This window comes from Phoca vitulina, unplaced genomic scaffold (genome assembly GCF_004348235.1).
Source record: "Phoca vitulina isolate PV1807 unplaced genomic scaffold, GSC_HSeal_1.0 scaffold30, whole genome shotgun sequence".
In the NCBI taxonomy this organism is placed as follows: domain Eukaryota; kingdom Metazoa; phylum Chordata; class Mammalia; order Carnivora; family Phocidae; genus Phoca; species Phoca vitulina.
Window position 1 is genome coordinate 22,238,242 of NW_022589733.1, and position 13,994 is coordinate 22,252,235.

General features: G+C 42.8%; 1 protein-coding gene across 1 annotated transcript in view; it reads left to right on the forward strand.

The window, feature by feature from the left end:
• The window catches only part of PKD1L3 (polycystin 1 like 3, transient receptor potential channel interacting), a 59,016-nt gene that overhangs the window by 28,992 nt on the left and 16,030 nt on the right, over positions 1–13,994 (forward strand). Inside the window, 9 exon segments of the mRNA XM_032424042.1 lie at positions 396–542; positions 1,061–1,251; positions 1,564–1,763; positions 2,227–2,421; positions 3,014–3,192; positions 3,300–3,429; positions 3,431–3,545; positions 10,082–10,219; positions 10,933–11,113. Of these exon segments, the coding sequence (XP_032279933.1) occupies positions 396–542; positions 1,061–1,251; positions 1,564–1,763; positions 2,227–2,421; positions 3,014–3,192; positions 3,300–3,429; positions 3,431–3,545; positions 10,082–10,219; positions 10,933–11,113 (1,476 nt within the window).

Genomic DNA, 13,994 nt, shown 5'->3' on the forward strand with positions numbered 1-13,994 from the left:
ACAGTTTACAGACCCCAACAGGATGAGATGTCATTAATATGAATGTTGAAGACCACTCCCCACCCCCAGGGACGCCCCCTCAGGCCCTGGTGACAGACGACAGAGGCAGATGGGCTCCTTAAAGAGGTGGCAGGGCGCCGGCACATTTGAACAAGGAAAGAAGGGATACATACACACACTAGAGCGTTGCTAAGTGATAGAAGTCTGCCTTCTGGTTTTGATACATGAATTCCCTTAGAGGTCGGGAAGGGAAAAATTGGATCAGCTCTTGTCTCTTTCTTTAGTTCTGGCCTCACAATGAAAAGAATCCATTTACTGACAGCACAAGATTACTTCTTATTACAGCAACAGGTTGTGCCCACCCCCCTAACATACTTATCTTCATTTTACGGTAGGTATGTAAACCAGGTCATTGTCAGTGACATGGCAGGTAAAAGGAAATGGTACTTCATATGCAATTGTTGGCTGGCCGTGGACCTCGGAGAGCACGAGCATGACCGGGTCTTCATGCCAGTCTCAAAGAAAGAACTCTTTTCCTTTAGGTATTGGTGGGAAATGGTGGTGTTCTGCAGGTCTCTGCAGCTCTGTTCGTTTTTTGTTTTGTTTTGTTTTTAATTCTGTTTCTCCTCCTCAGATATATTTATCCTGTTTTTAAGCCCAGCCAATATGTTTTATTCTTTCCTTTTGTATCTTATTGCTAGTTCCTCCACATTTGGAGTAGAGCAGGTGCTCAACGTGTGAATTTACCAAACTGTCTTGAGTGGAAGCCTGATGCAAACTTTTGTTGAGCAGAAGATTTATCAAAACTCTTAGAAAGCTTAAAAAAACAGTTTTTAATATTAAACTTTCATACAATATAAATTAACCTTATCCTCAGAAACCTTGTGTCCTAAAATCACAAAAGAATCACGTTGCCAGGTCCTTTGACAGCATCTTTATAGAGGTTTTGGATAGTGGCTGAGTTGTTGCTGTGAGCTTGTTGTTGGGCAAACCACGTCTTCGTCCAGGACACTGTCAGGATGAAAACTCACATCTGTCCTGTTCTAATTTATCTTCTTAGACACCTGTTCTCCTCCATCGTTGTAGAAAAGCTCACCCAGGATTATCTGTGGCTCTCAGTGCTAACTTGGCATCCGTGGAACCGGTTTACAAGAGCCCAGAGGCTTACTTGCTGCATGACATCATTTCTGTGCACCGTGGTCGTCAACCTTACGTTCTGGAGGAGAAGCAGCACCAGAGCCGAGGAGATGAGCAAGGTGTGGAGGATCCTAATGTGTGGTGTTTGTGGTTGTAATCCTTTTACTTTAGTGCACCCTCCTTCATTAATTCATTCATTCATTAATTCATTGAGTGAGGCAGCCTTGGGAACACATCGGTCCTATCCTTAGATGTCCTATCCCTAGATAATGTCCATGATGATGTCCTATCTTTAGATAACCATGGTTAAATTGCCAAATAAATACCTAAACCTGGGAGAGGAATGACTGAGATGACTTCAGCTCTTGAGGATGAAGGTTGATGTAATGCTCTTCTGTTGCAAATGACCCACTGCCGTGGGTCCAGTGGGTCCGTTTCCTGTGACCTGGTCCCAACTGATCATCAGCGTCCAAACTGCTGTCCTCCTCTTCCCAGTCAATCTTGTAATTGGGCGCCTCTTCCTGCTGCTCCAGCCACAGGAGCCCCTGCCTCTCTTTCCTCCCAGCCAAGCCTCCTGCCCCTCAGATGCTACTTCTGAGCCTCTGTCTCTCACAAAGGTGGCTGAGGTAAGCTTGGTGTCTAATTTTATAGGTAGATGGCGGGCCCTGCTTCCTCGTGTAGTGAGAAAGGCCAGTAGAGCGGATCCCCTGGAAGGCTCGCGGGCCCTGTTAACCTTGATAGCTTTTCCCTAACTCCCGTCCCCTGGGCCATGATGCATCATGCCCCTCGTCTCTCTTCTTGATGTATTCTGAGGACTGGGTGTGAGTGCAGAAGGGACCACTCTCGAGTTTTCGTTGGTGACGTTTTATCCAACTGTCCCTTCTTTCATTCTGTATTCCCTCATAAAACTAGTTTTGAAGCTACTGTGAGGTGACTTCTTTCTGAAAAAAGAGAAAGAAAATGAAAAATAGAGGTTCTTTCCACTAAGCATTTGCCTCTCCGAGTGAAGAGACGACCTTACCATGTGTAACTGCTCCCGGTCCTGGGTGAGTGTCAGACTGACTTTCCTTGTCTTGGATCTACATTCAGGAATTAAAGGAAACTGTGGGATTCCTGCTCAGGAGAAACACATACCTACTCTCAGAGCGGGAACAATCTTTATGGATGTCTCACAGCATTGACAAGATGGCACCGCTTTTAGCCAGCCTCATCTGTTCTCACTTGGAGGGTCCCGGCTCTCATCGGCAGGCAGGACCCCATCAGGCAAACGGTAAAGCTCCGCAGGTGTTAGTAACTGATCTGTTATCCGCCTCCCACTCGCTTGCCTGCGTCTTACTCCCTCCTACCTCTCGGCATAACCAACAGGAAGATACAACCTTCTGCTTGTTTTCATTTTCCTTAAGCTTTCCAGGATAGAGCTGATAGCTTTCGCGACAGTGTATCTGGTGATACAAAATGAAGGATTAAGGAAGAACCCACAAAAATGCCCTCTCGTTCAGACCCCCTCATACTCCATCTGCTTTGCTGGGGGCTCTTGGGACTTGTCATTCTTTTTCTTCTTTGGAATAGGGAGATTAGGTGATTTATGGAATCTTGACTATAGGTTGCACCCCAAGCCCCCCGGGCACTTACTGCAGTTCTGGTGAAAAAAGCCCAATTAGGTTTAAATTTTTATTTGCTTCTAGATCAAAAGCGTTTTTTTTTTTATTATTATTCTGGATCAAAGTGTAGAATTTTAGAAATTGTTAGCAGTTCACCAGCATGCTCAGAGAAGACAGTCATAATTATTGGGTCCCGCCTCCATGGACTGGGAAATGTAACCTCCTCATCAGTGAATGAGTTGCTCCTCTCTGTGAGCCCCGGCCTGTATTTGCAGCCACATCATCTCTGCTGTTACCTGCTCGGAGTTCTGCAGCAGCTGCAATCGCACTTACGCGCCCTGGGTCCCACCCAGGCCGACCAGCCTCGTGACATCCTCGATGCCACCAACCGACTGCAAAAACTCCAGGAGCTCTTGGAAACACATATTCTTCCCACAGAGCAGGGGCCCTCCAGGTAAGGCACGGCACCGGCCTTCCCCGACCGCTGCAATCTTCCCACTTGCAATCTTCCCCTCTCTCTCAGCTGCTACTGGCTTTCAGATGATTCCTTCTGTTCTTAAGGGAGGCAACCAGTTTCCCCATCCTGAGCCCAGAGGAAGGGAAGAAGCCCATCGCTCATGGCCTGCCCAGAGAGTTGACTTACATCTGCTGGCTCTTTCTTTTTCTGGGTGTCACTAGCCTGGCTGCAGCCTTTTTTTAATGCACTTTATAGCCTGGAACTGACCAAAGAGCAAGCCACCAGCTGGGTTACGTCGGTGCTGTTATCAGTGCTTGACAACCTCTTCATCAGCCAGCCAGTCAAGGTCGGTGAAAAACGGGTTGTGTGGGCATGGGGGGGTGGGGGAAGACCCACTCGCGTTCCAGGTAGCTCGCTTGGGAAAATGAGACCCTTGGGTGTCAATTCAAAGTGCCTAATTGTTCTGACAATTTGACACCCCCCCAAGAAAAGAAAACAGAAATAGGCAGAATGAAATTTCAGGTATGTGTGAAGTCACAGAAAAAACTAGTGAGAACTGATAGACTAGTAGAAGCAGAGCAGAAAAGGATTGACAAGAAAGGACAAGTAAAAAAATCAACAGTAGACTACTTTGAAAAAAAAAAGCACCAGGAAATTTAATTTTTAAAACTTTTTTTAAAATGATTTTATTTATTTATGAGAGACCGCACAAGCAGGCGGAGTGGGAGAGGGTGAGGGAGAAGCAGGCTTCCCGCTGAGCAGGGAGTCTGATGCGGGGCTCAATCCCAGGACCCCAAGATCATGACCTGAGCTCAAGGCAGACGCTCAACCTCCTGAGCCACCCAGGCACCCCAATTTTTAAAAACTTTAAGAAAAATGCCAAGCCCACAGAAATGTGTGGAGAATAGTCTAATGAATTCTACCCTTCGTTAGCCGGCTTTAGCAATTACTTCATTACCAAAACAAGCCAGTCTTGTTTCATCTATTTTGAAAAAAAAAAAAGCCTCACTTTATATCATTTTATCCCTAAATATTTTAGTATATGTATTTCTAAAAGATAAGCACTTTTTTGAAAACACAAATATAAAAACCATTATCACACTAATGTCTTAATATTTACACAATATGAATGTGCCTTATACTATGAAAAGGTTAAGATGGTAAGTTTTTTGTTATGTGTATTTTATCACTTTTTTTAAAGTCAATGTTCCAGTTTTCCTATTTGTCTCGTAAATGTTTATTTTACGGTTACTTTGTTGAAATCAAGATTCAAATAAGGTTCATGTGTTGCCATTAGTTGGTCTATCTCTTGAGTGCTTTTTATACTAAGTCTGCAGACGCCCCCTCCCTTCCCTTCACTCTCCATTCTTGGTATTTATCACAGGGCATTTGTTGAAGAAACCGAATTTTGTCCAGTAGAGTTTTGAAAATATTCTGGGTTTTGCTGACAGGATTGCTTCTGCTTTAAGAACCCTCGAGGATGGGCCGAGCTCCCACAAGCAAACCTGGGGAGCTCTTGAAACTTTTGACATTCAGGCCTCACTCCAGACCAATTAAACAGTAATCTCTGGAGATGGGTTGCAAGGCCCAACGCGTTTAAAATTTCCCAGGTGATTCTGGTGTATAGTCCCATTGGAGACCCACCCATCCCGGGGAGAACAAGGAGTAGGTAGAGCTTAACGATAAACTGCTCGAGGATGGGCACCTGGCTGGCTTAGTGGAGCATGCGACTCGTACTCTCGGGGTTGTAAGTTCGACCCCACGTTGAACTTAAGTTTTTTTACTAAATTTTTTTAAATCTTGGGGCACTTGGGTGGCTCAGTCGTTAAGCGTCTGCCTTCAGCTCAGGTCATGATCCCAGGGTCCTGGGATCGAGCCCCTCATCGGGCTCCCTGCTCAGCGGGAAGCCTGCTTCTCCCTCTCCCACTCCCCCTGCTTGTATTCCTCTCTTGCTGTGTCTCTTTCTGTCAAAAATTAAATAAAAATCTTAAAAAAAAAAAAATTTTTTTTAATCTTAAAAAAAAAACTGCTGGCAGAGACAGATAAAAAAAATAACGAGATCTCTATCAGGATATTCAGTTGTACCAAACACACAAAGGGCTTCAGGAAATGAAAAATGTCTTTTACCAAATTTTAAAATTCAATAGTTGAGTTGAAGGAGATGTCCCTAATGAGACTAAAATTAATGATCAGGAAAATCAAATAAACCAAAATAATGCAAAACATGAAATACATACATCAAATAAACCAAAATAGTGCAAAACATGAAAAAGAAGAGACTTAGGAGATCCGGGGTACTTGGCATACAGGTAATAGGATTGGTGATAATTAAACAATCCACTGTTGCAAAGAAATACTGAATTTATATTGAGAGGCCTCAAGTAGTTCCAGGCACAGTCAATTTTAAAAGACATGCTGAAACAGGATAGTTCTAGAATGGGGCCTATGAGTCTGCATTCGTGACAATTTCCCAGGGGATGCCGAAGCAGCTGGTCCGTGGATCACACTTGGAGTAGTATCATTCTGAGTAACAGCTTCTCTGAAAAGTCAGTATCATGAAAAAAAATTAAGGATGGAGGAGTGCAATGACTGAGTGGCTCAGTCGTTAAGCATCTGCCTTCAGCTCAGGTCATGATCCCAGGATCCTGGAATCGAGCCCCGCGTCGGGCTTCCGGCTCGGCAGGAAGCCTGCTACTCCCTCTCCCACTCCCCCTGCTTGTGTTCCCTCTCTCGCTGTCTCTCTGTCAAATAAATAAATAAATAAAATCTTTAAAAAAAAAAAAAAAAATGGAGGAGTGTTGTAGATCCTTCAATGAAAGAAGACATGTTTAGTATGGATAGGATATTATACAAGGAAATTATTGAGACTTTCCTTAACTGTGATAATGATAGGACAACATCCTGGTTTTTAGGTGACACATGCTTGCCTACAGGCAGTCCTCCTCTGTGCCCTTTCGGTGTACATGAATTTTAGTCACATGGTTTAGTTAAATAACACCAGGGTCCCAGCAACACAGTTCAAATATCATTTACCATGGTCTTCTACCTGCGAGCGATCGCATGAAGTTCTAACTGCTTACTGCTAACTCTGCAGTCCACAGATCGCTACCCCAGTAACAGCCGTGCATCATCATCAGTGGCCGATCGTGTCACTTCTTTCAAAGTGTGTGGCTGATCGGCCCCCTGTTACCCCGATGAGGTACAGACAGCAAAATGTATAGCTGTGTTATCTCCTTGTCTCTCAGCCATAAACTCCTGTGACATTTTACCCCCCCAGAAAAAAATCAAAAGAGGCAATTGGCCAACAAAGATGTAAATGCAACAGGGGTGCCTGGCTGGCTTAGTCAGTGGAGCCTGCAACTCTTGATCTCAAGGTCGTGAGTTTGAGCCCCATGTGGCGTGTATAGATTACTTAAATAAATAAAAAAATATTTAAGATTTTTATTTAGTTATTTAACAGAGAGAGCACAAGTAGGCAGAGCGGCAGACAGAGGGAGAGGGAGAAGCAGGCTCTCCGCTGAGCAGGGAGCCCGATGCTGGGCTCGATCCCAGGACCCTGGGATCATGACCTGAGCCGAAGGCAGCCACTTAACCGACTGAGCCATCCAGGCGCCCCTAAATAAATAAAATTTTAATAAATTAATTAAATAAAAGCGGCATCTTCATCTTCAGTTTTTGCATCCCTTTAGTAAATAAGCTTCACTTCTAAGAACCTATCTTTAGAAAATTCAGAGTACTTTATTAAAAAAAAAAAAGACAACAATGTAAATATCCAAAAATAGGACACTGCTTAATTTATGAGACAGCCATATCCATATAATGGAATGCCAAGCAACCATTAAAAATCTTAAAAATACTGTAGTGATGTGGAAAGCTAGTCTGGATATATTAAGACAAAGTGATTGAAGGATATATTCCAAATTTTAAAGTTTTCTTAAAATCTCTAATTCTTTTTTTCCAAATTTTTATAATAAACGTGTATCACTTCAGTTTAAAAAAAAAAAGTTGCAGGGGAGTGTTGGTGAAAAAAATATAAAAAGAGGAAGAGAAGAGATGGAAGTTACTGGTATCGCTACAGTGTTGAATTTGGTTCCACCCCGGCCAACCAGATTTGCGGCTTTTTCCCCCAAGTCTAGTCCAGGGACTGTCCACCAGAGGGCGGCCTTAGGTCTCCAGAGCAGACACCCAGAATTGCTATCTCCGAAAAGGGGCGTGCGGCAGCAGGCTGGAAATAGCACCCTTGTCCTTTATTCTCCTGAGGATTGGAGCACTTTCTTCCCCTCTGTGGAAATTAAAGGACTGGGGGAAACTTGTTGCACATGTAACCAATACTTAAGGTCTTACTCAGTTCTAAGATTTTAGGAAAAACGGAGACTTAATCCTTCAGACTTTTAAAAAGTGTAGCTTCTCCAGTCCAGCTCTTCGGAGGCCGTCCAAGACAGGTTGTTCTTAAGTGATGTCCGCAGATCATCACAAATCATTCAATAGTTTAAGCTTTCCGAGACAAGCAGCTTGAGGACCACAGGCCAAAATACAAATATTAACATTATATTAACCAGGTCCCTACGATTATGCAAAAACAATCATGGAACTCCCTAATTCTTAGTTTTCCATGATAGTAGAGGGCCAAATAATGGAAGCGTGTTAATCATACCTTCAGCTTTACGTAAGGGCATCACCTTGGGTCCTGTGATACCTGCACTAAGCGCAGAGCCCGGCATGGGGCTCGATCTCACGACCCTGAGATCAGGACCTGAGCCGAAACCAAGAGTTAGGCGCCTAACCCACTGCACCACCCAGGCGCCCCTATGTTTTCTCATTTCAATAAAGAACATCCCTACTCTCTTAAAATGTCAGAGTAATCCTAAATTCTTAGTCCTCACAGTCACCAAGCCTAAGGGACACTACCCTCTAAATAACTGACTGGAGCTGCGCCTATCACATAGATGAACCACACAAACACAGTGGTAATCAAAAAAATTAATACTTTAATCATGGGAAATAGCATATGTATATATAAATACAGACATACGTGTGTGTGTATGTATTTTTTTAATGAAGAAGTGCATGGGAATGATAAATTCAGGATTAGATTAGCTCTCTGAAGAAAGGGATACCATCACAGATGAACAGACTCTAAGTGGAAATCACTTTGTTTATTTATTTATTTTACAGAAAGACAGAGCACGAGCTGTGGGGAGAGGCAGAGGGAGAGGGAGAGGGAGAGAGAGAATCTTAGGCAGGCTCCACACCCAGTGGTGAGCCCGATGCAGGGCTCCATCTCACAACCCTGAGAATATGACCTGAGCCGAAATCAAGAGTCAGATGCTTAACCAACTGAGCCACCTAGGCGCCCCTAATTTTTACTTATTTTAAATAATCTCTACACCCAACATGGGGTTCAAACTCCTGGCCCCAAGATCAAGAGTCACATGCTCTTCTGACTGAGCCAGCGGGGAGCCCAATGCAATCACTTTTTTCTTTCTTTCTTTTTTTTTTTTTTTAAGATTTTATTTATTTATTTGACAGAGAGAGACAAGGTGAGAGAGGGAACACAAGCAGGGGGAGTGGGAGAGGGAGAAGCAGGCTTCCCAAGGAGCAGGGAGCCCGCTGCGGGGCTCGATCCCAGGACCCTGGGATCATGACCTGAGCCGAAGGCAGACGCTTAACGACTGAGCCACCCAGGTGCCCCGCAATCACTTATTTCTTAAACTGAGTGGTAGACACATTACTATGGGGTAGGCAACCCATTCCTTACAAGATCTTTAAAAATTAATCTAATTTCAAACTGTTTTCCATGCTCTTGAATCGCTGTTCCCTCTGCCTAAAAGGCTTTTTTTTTTTTTTTAAGCAAGGACTTTTTTTTTTCTTGTCTGTGTCCATCTGAAGAATTGTATCTGAGTCATCCTTCAAAACAAATGTCAGGTTTCACTCTATGACACCTTCTCTGACTTCCTCAGGAGATTTATTTTCTCTTTGGTGATTCCCCAAGCACTAGGCACATACATGCTGGCGAGTTTTATGTCCTATTCTAATTCTTTCTCTCTCTCCATCTTGGTTTGCGTGTCTCTGGCTACGTCTCACAGTGTGGTCTGTAGATGAGCAGCACTGATATCTGGAATTTTCAGAAATGAGCAGTCTTAGGCCTCACCCCACAATCTGCATTTGAACAAAATTCCCAGGTGATTCCTTTGCACATGGAAATTTGAGAAACACCGCTGTAGAACAGTACTCCCAACGTGTGGGTCACTGACTAGAACTGTTCGTTTCTAGTCCAAGATAAATGCAGAAATTGAGAGCAAACATTTAGAAAGTTTTATAGCAATTGGACCAATTTTAGACAGATTGTATCTAATTTTCAAAATGGGATTTGGATTTTACATGCTTTTGTTTTACTTCGTTTTTCTAGCAATCAATTTTTATTATATTTTATAGCAGTATCAGTCCCCAGGGTGCCTGGGTGGTGCCGTCATTTGAGTGTCCCACTCTTGGTTTTGGTTCAGGTCATGCGTGATCTCAGGATCTTGGGATCCAGCCCCCCTTCAGTGGGCTCCATGCTCAGGGCAGAGCCTGGTTAAGATTCTTTCTCTGTCTCTCCCTCTGCCCGTCCCCCCACGCCGTGCGCGCGCACACACACACACACACTCTCTCTCTCTCTCTCTCTCTTTCTCAAATAAGTAAATCTTAAAGAAAAAACTATGAGTCCCCAGTGGATTGGAATTTTTAAGTCCTTTTTGAGAAGTTCCACATAGGTGGGTTTATTCTTTTTTTTTTTTTTTTTTTGCATTTAATAGGAGGTGTTCACAGTAGAGTTTCAGCAGCTGTTAATGAATAACTGCTTAATGAAATATAACTATTTTTTGGCCTACATTTGAATTTTTGACAGCAAAATGTCCACTAGTACCTGGTTCAAGAGATAAGAACAACCCCGTCTATGTAGCTCCAACTATCTACAGTCCAATTAAGCGCCCAGAAAGAACCTTGAAAGAGAAGAAGCTTTTCAAGCTGACAGGAGATATTTTGGGTATGGAGAGCAAACAGCAATGTGTCCATCCTGCAGCACATTTCCCAGCAGAGGGGGAGTGAAAAGAAAGTGAAAATATAGGACAATGAAAAGCTATCTTAAAATACTCACCTTGAAAAAAATATGGACTCCAAGGCAGTGTGGTAAATGGGAAGACACCTGAACTCAGGAGTCATGAGATGTCCGCGTGTGCTTGAATCAGTCCCTTCCTCTGCACACAGAGCGTAATAACAGAGCATGCTCTGTACACTTCTCAGGCTGGAGGAAAAATTAATATGTTTTCTAAATGGCAACCTTCTCAGTGCAGGAGAACTGGGTCAGCACATACAGTGTTTGGGTTATCGGATTTCCTGGGCCAAAGAAGACCAATTCTGCGTTTATTGGCCTTCCCTTTCTTGTGGACATAGTCCATAGAGAGAGAAAGGTTGGGGGCGGGGTGCATTTATAAGAACTAAAATACAGCAATTTTCATGTGGGATTTTGTGTACCTTATTTCAAGTAAAATTTCTGATTAGCGGCAGAATAATTCTGGGAAGGAATATAACAATGTTTGTGGGTACCACTGCGTGCCAAATACATTGGCTCGTCTGTTTACAGCTGTTTGGTTGAACCATATGGAATTGCCTTCACCTTTTAAATATGCCATGAAGGAGAAGGTGTAGAGAATTCATAAGCTAACCACTCAACTAATTTTTTTTCATCTTCTGTCCTAGTACAAATCCTCTTCCTTATCTTGTTGATGACTACAGTCTACTCAGCACAGAACTCGAATAGGTTTTACCTCCATCAGGCTATCCAGAAGAGTTTCTCCCACCGTTTCTCAGAGATCAGACTTCTGAAGCATTTCTACCCGTGGGCCAATCGCACCTTCCTAACCTTTATGGGGTTACACAGGTACGGACACAGTCCTGGGCCCCAGCTTCTTGGATGCTTCTTGGTCAGTATTTTCTACCAGTTACCAACACTTTGTCGTAACTTTAGATCGTAAGTAAGCTGCATTCTGAAAGTTGTTGCATTCATTTATCTCAGGATTGGTGGCTTCCTTTTGGGATTTAGAACATCTCCTGGGTTCCTGGGGAAAGAAACCTAAAAGACATGCTCATCTCAGTAAAGGTGTTTTTGGTGCATTTAGGAGAGTTTTTACAGATGCCAACTCCTATGCATTGCGTGTTGGTTCTTTTTTTTTTTTTTAAGATATTTATTAACTTATTTAGAGAGTGTATGTACCAGTGGGGGGAAGGGCAGAGGGAGAAGGAGAGTAAATCTCCAGCAGACTCCACGTTGAGCACGGAGCCCAAACCAGGGCTCAGCTGAGGGGCTTGATCTCACCACCTGAGATCATGACATGAACTGAAGTCAAGAGTCAGGCTGAGCCACCCAGCTGCCCTGCGTGTTGATTCTTTCCAGTTCAGTGTTGGATGGTGACGGTTCTAGGGTCAGCACACATTCTCTTTGCAGTCTGTAACTCTGTGCTGAATAAAGTACCGACCGAAGAAAAAGTGAATCGAGCCATGGGTACCCAGTGCCATCACCATGGGCTTCGTCCTCCTCTCAGTCTCCTTGGCTCTGCAGTACAGTGTCCGAAAGCACAGACTCGGAAGCCAGACTGACCTGGTTCAGATCCTGGTGCTCTACCTATTAGCAGTGTGTTCTTGGGTAAATTACAAGCTGTTGTGCCTCTTTCCCCATCTATATGATGAGGATAATCTTGGGACCTGCCCTATAAGATTGATGTGAAGATTAAAAACTCAGTGGATCTTAAAACAATGTCTGACCCATAGTATACACTGGGTAAGTGTTCACTATTATTATTAACGGGGGCAATTGGGGCTCTGGCTAATCTGCTAGAAACACAAAGCGTCCATGAGTTACCGGACATGCTAAGGAAGAACAACAGCAATCTATAGATATAGATAAAGAAATAGAATTAAGTAGACCTGAGGTGAAAAGCAGTAAAAATTGACCCTAACATGGTTTATCTCTTCAACTATTACCAAATCTTTGTTTTCAAAATTTTATGTTTTTCATTTTTTTTTCTATAGATTTTATTTATTTGAGAGAGAGCATGAGCAGGGGGAGGGGCAGAGGGAGAGGGAGAAGCAGACTCCCCGGTGAGCAGGGAGCCCGATGCGGGGCTTGATCCCAGGACCCTGGGATCATGACCTGAGCTGAAGGCAGACGCTTAACCGACTGAGCCACCCAGGTGCCCCTATTTTTTTTTTTTAAGATTTATTTATTTATTTTAGAGCATGCAGATATATCTGCAAGATGAATATCTTGAATGTGCTAAAGTGTGTATACATTCTTAATTTTAAAAGTTATTTCCAGTCTTCTCCTTATTATACCAATTAACACTCCCATGAGCAATGTCTGAGTCTACCCACATCCCCCAAAGCCCAGTGAAAACCGGTGTTTTCAAACAATACCCAGAGCTATGGAATAGATGAAAGGCTTTGCAAGTGCCTTCATGAGAAAATGCAAGTCAAAACTAGAGGAAGGCACCATTTTCCACCTCTCATTTGGGCAAACCTTGCCTCTGCTTTTGCCTTCTTCATTCCATCCTCCCTGTACTATTGTTTTCAAACATAAATCTGTATTCTTCCCCTGTTCAAAACCTCCCGATAGATTCCCATCATACTTAAAATTGCAGACCCTTGGGGCGCCTGGATGGCTCAGTCTTTAAGCATCTGCCTTCGGCTCAGGTCATGATCCCAGAGAATGGTGTGAGGTGATGCCTCGTTGTGGTTTTGATTTGCTTTTCCCTAATGGTTAGTGATTTTTACATATACTGTTGGCCATTTTTCTTCTTTAAAAAAATGTATATTCAGGTCCTTTGCCCATTTTTAAATCGGTTATTTGGGTTCATTTGTGTGGTATTCAGTTTTGTGAGTTCCTTATGTATTTTGGATATTGACCCCTTATTAGATGCATGATTTGCAAATATTTTCTCCCGTTTAATAGTTTGCCTTTTTGATTTGTTGGTTTCCTTCACTGTGCAGAAAGTTTTTAGTTGTTGTAGTCTCATTTGGTTAATTTTTGCTTTTGATGTCCTCTGCAAAGGACTGCCAAGACCAATGTCAAGGAGCTTTGCCCCTGTTTTCTTAGTCTAGGAGTTTTACAGTTTCAGGTCTTATAGTTAAGTTGGTAATCCATCTGGAATTGATGGTCGTATGTCACATAAGGAAAGGGTCCAGTTTCATTCTTTTGCATACAGGTATCCAGTTTTTCCAGCACCATTTGTTGAAGAGACTGTCTTTCCCTATTGTATCTACTTGGCACCCTTGTCATAGATTAGTTGGCCGTATATGCATGAGTTAATTCTGGGCTCTGTATTTAGTTCCATCATTCTGTGTGTCTGTTTTTATGCCAATACCATACAGTTTTGATTACTGTAGCTTTCATAGTATAGTTTGACATTAGGAAGTGTGATGCCTCCATCTTTTTCTTTCTCAAGATTACTTCGTCCATTTGGCGTATTGGGTGGGGTTCATACAAATTTTAGGATTGTTCTTCTATTTCTGTGGGGAAAAAAAAATGCCATTGAATTTTGATGGGGATTGCCCTGAATTTGTAGATGACTTTGGATGGTATGGACATTTTAACAATATTCTTTCAACCCATAAACATGGGATATTTCCATTTATTCATGTCTTCATTTCTTTCATCAGTGTCTTACAGTTTTCATTGTACAGATATTTCAGTTTCTCAGTTAAATCTACTCCTAAGTATTTTATTCTTTTTGATGCTCTTGTAAATGAGATTATTTTCTTTATTT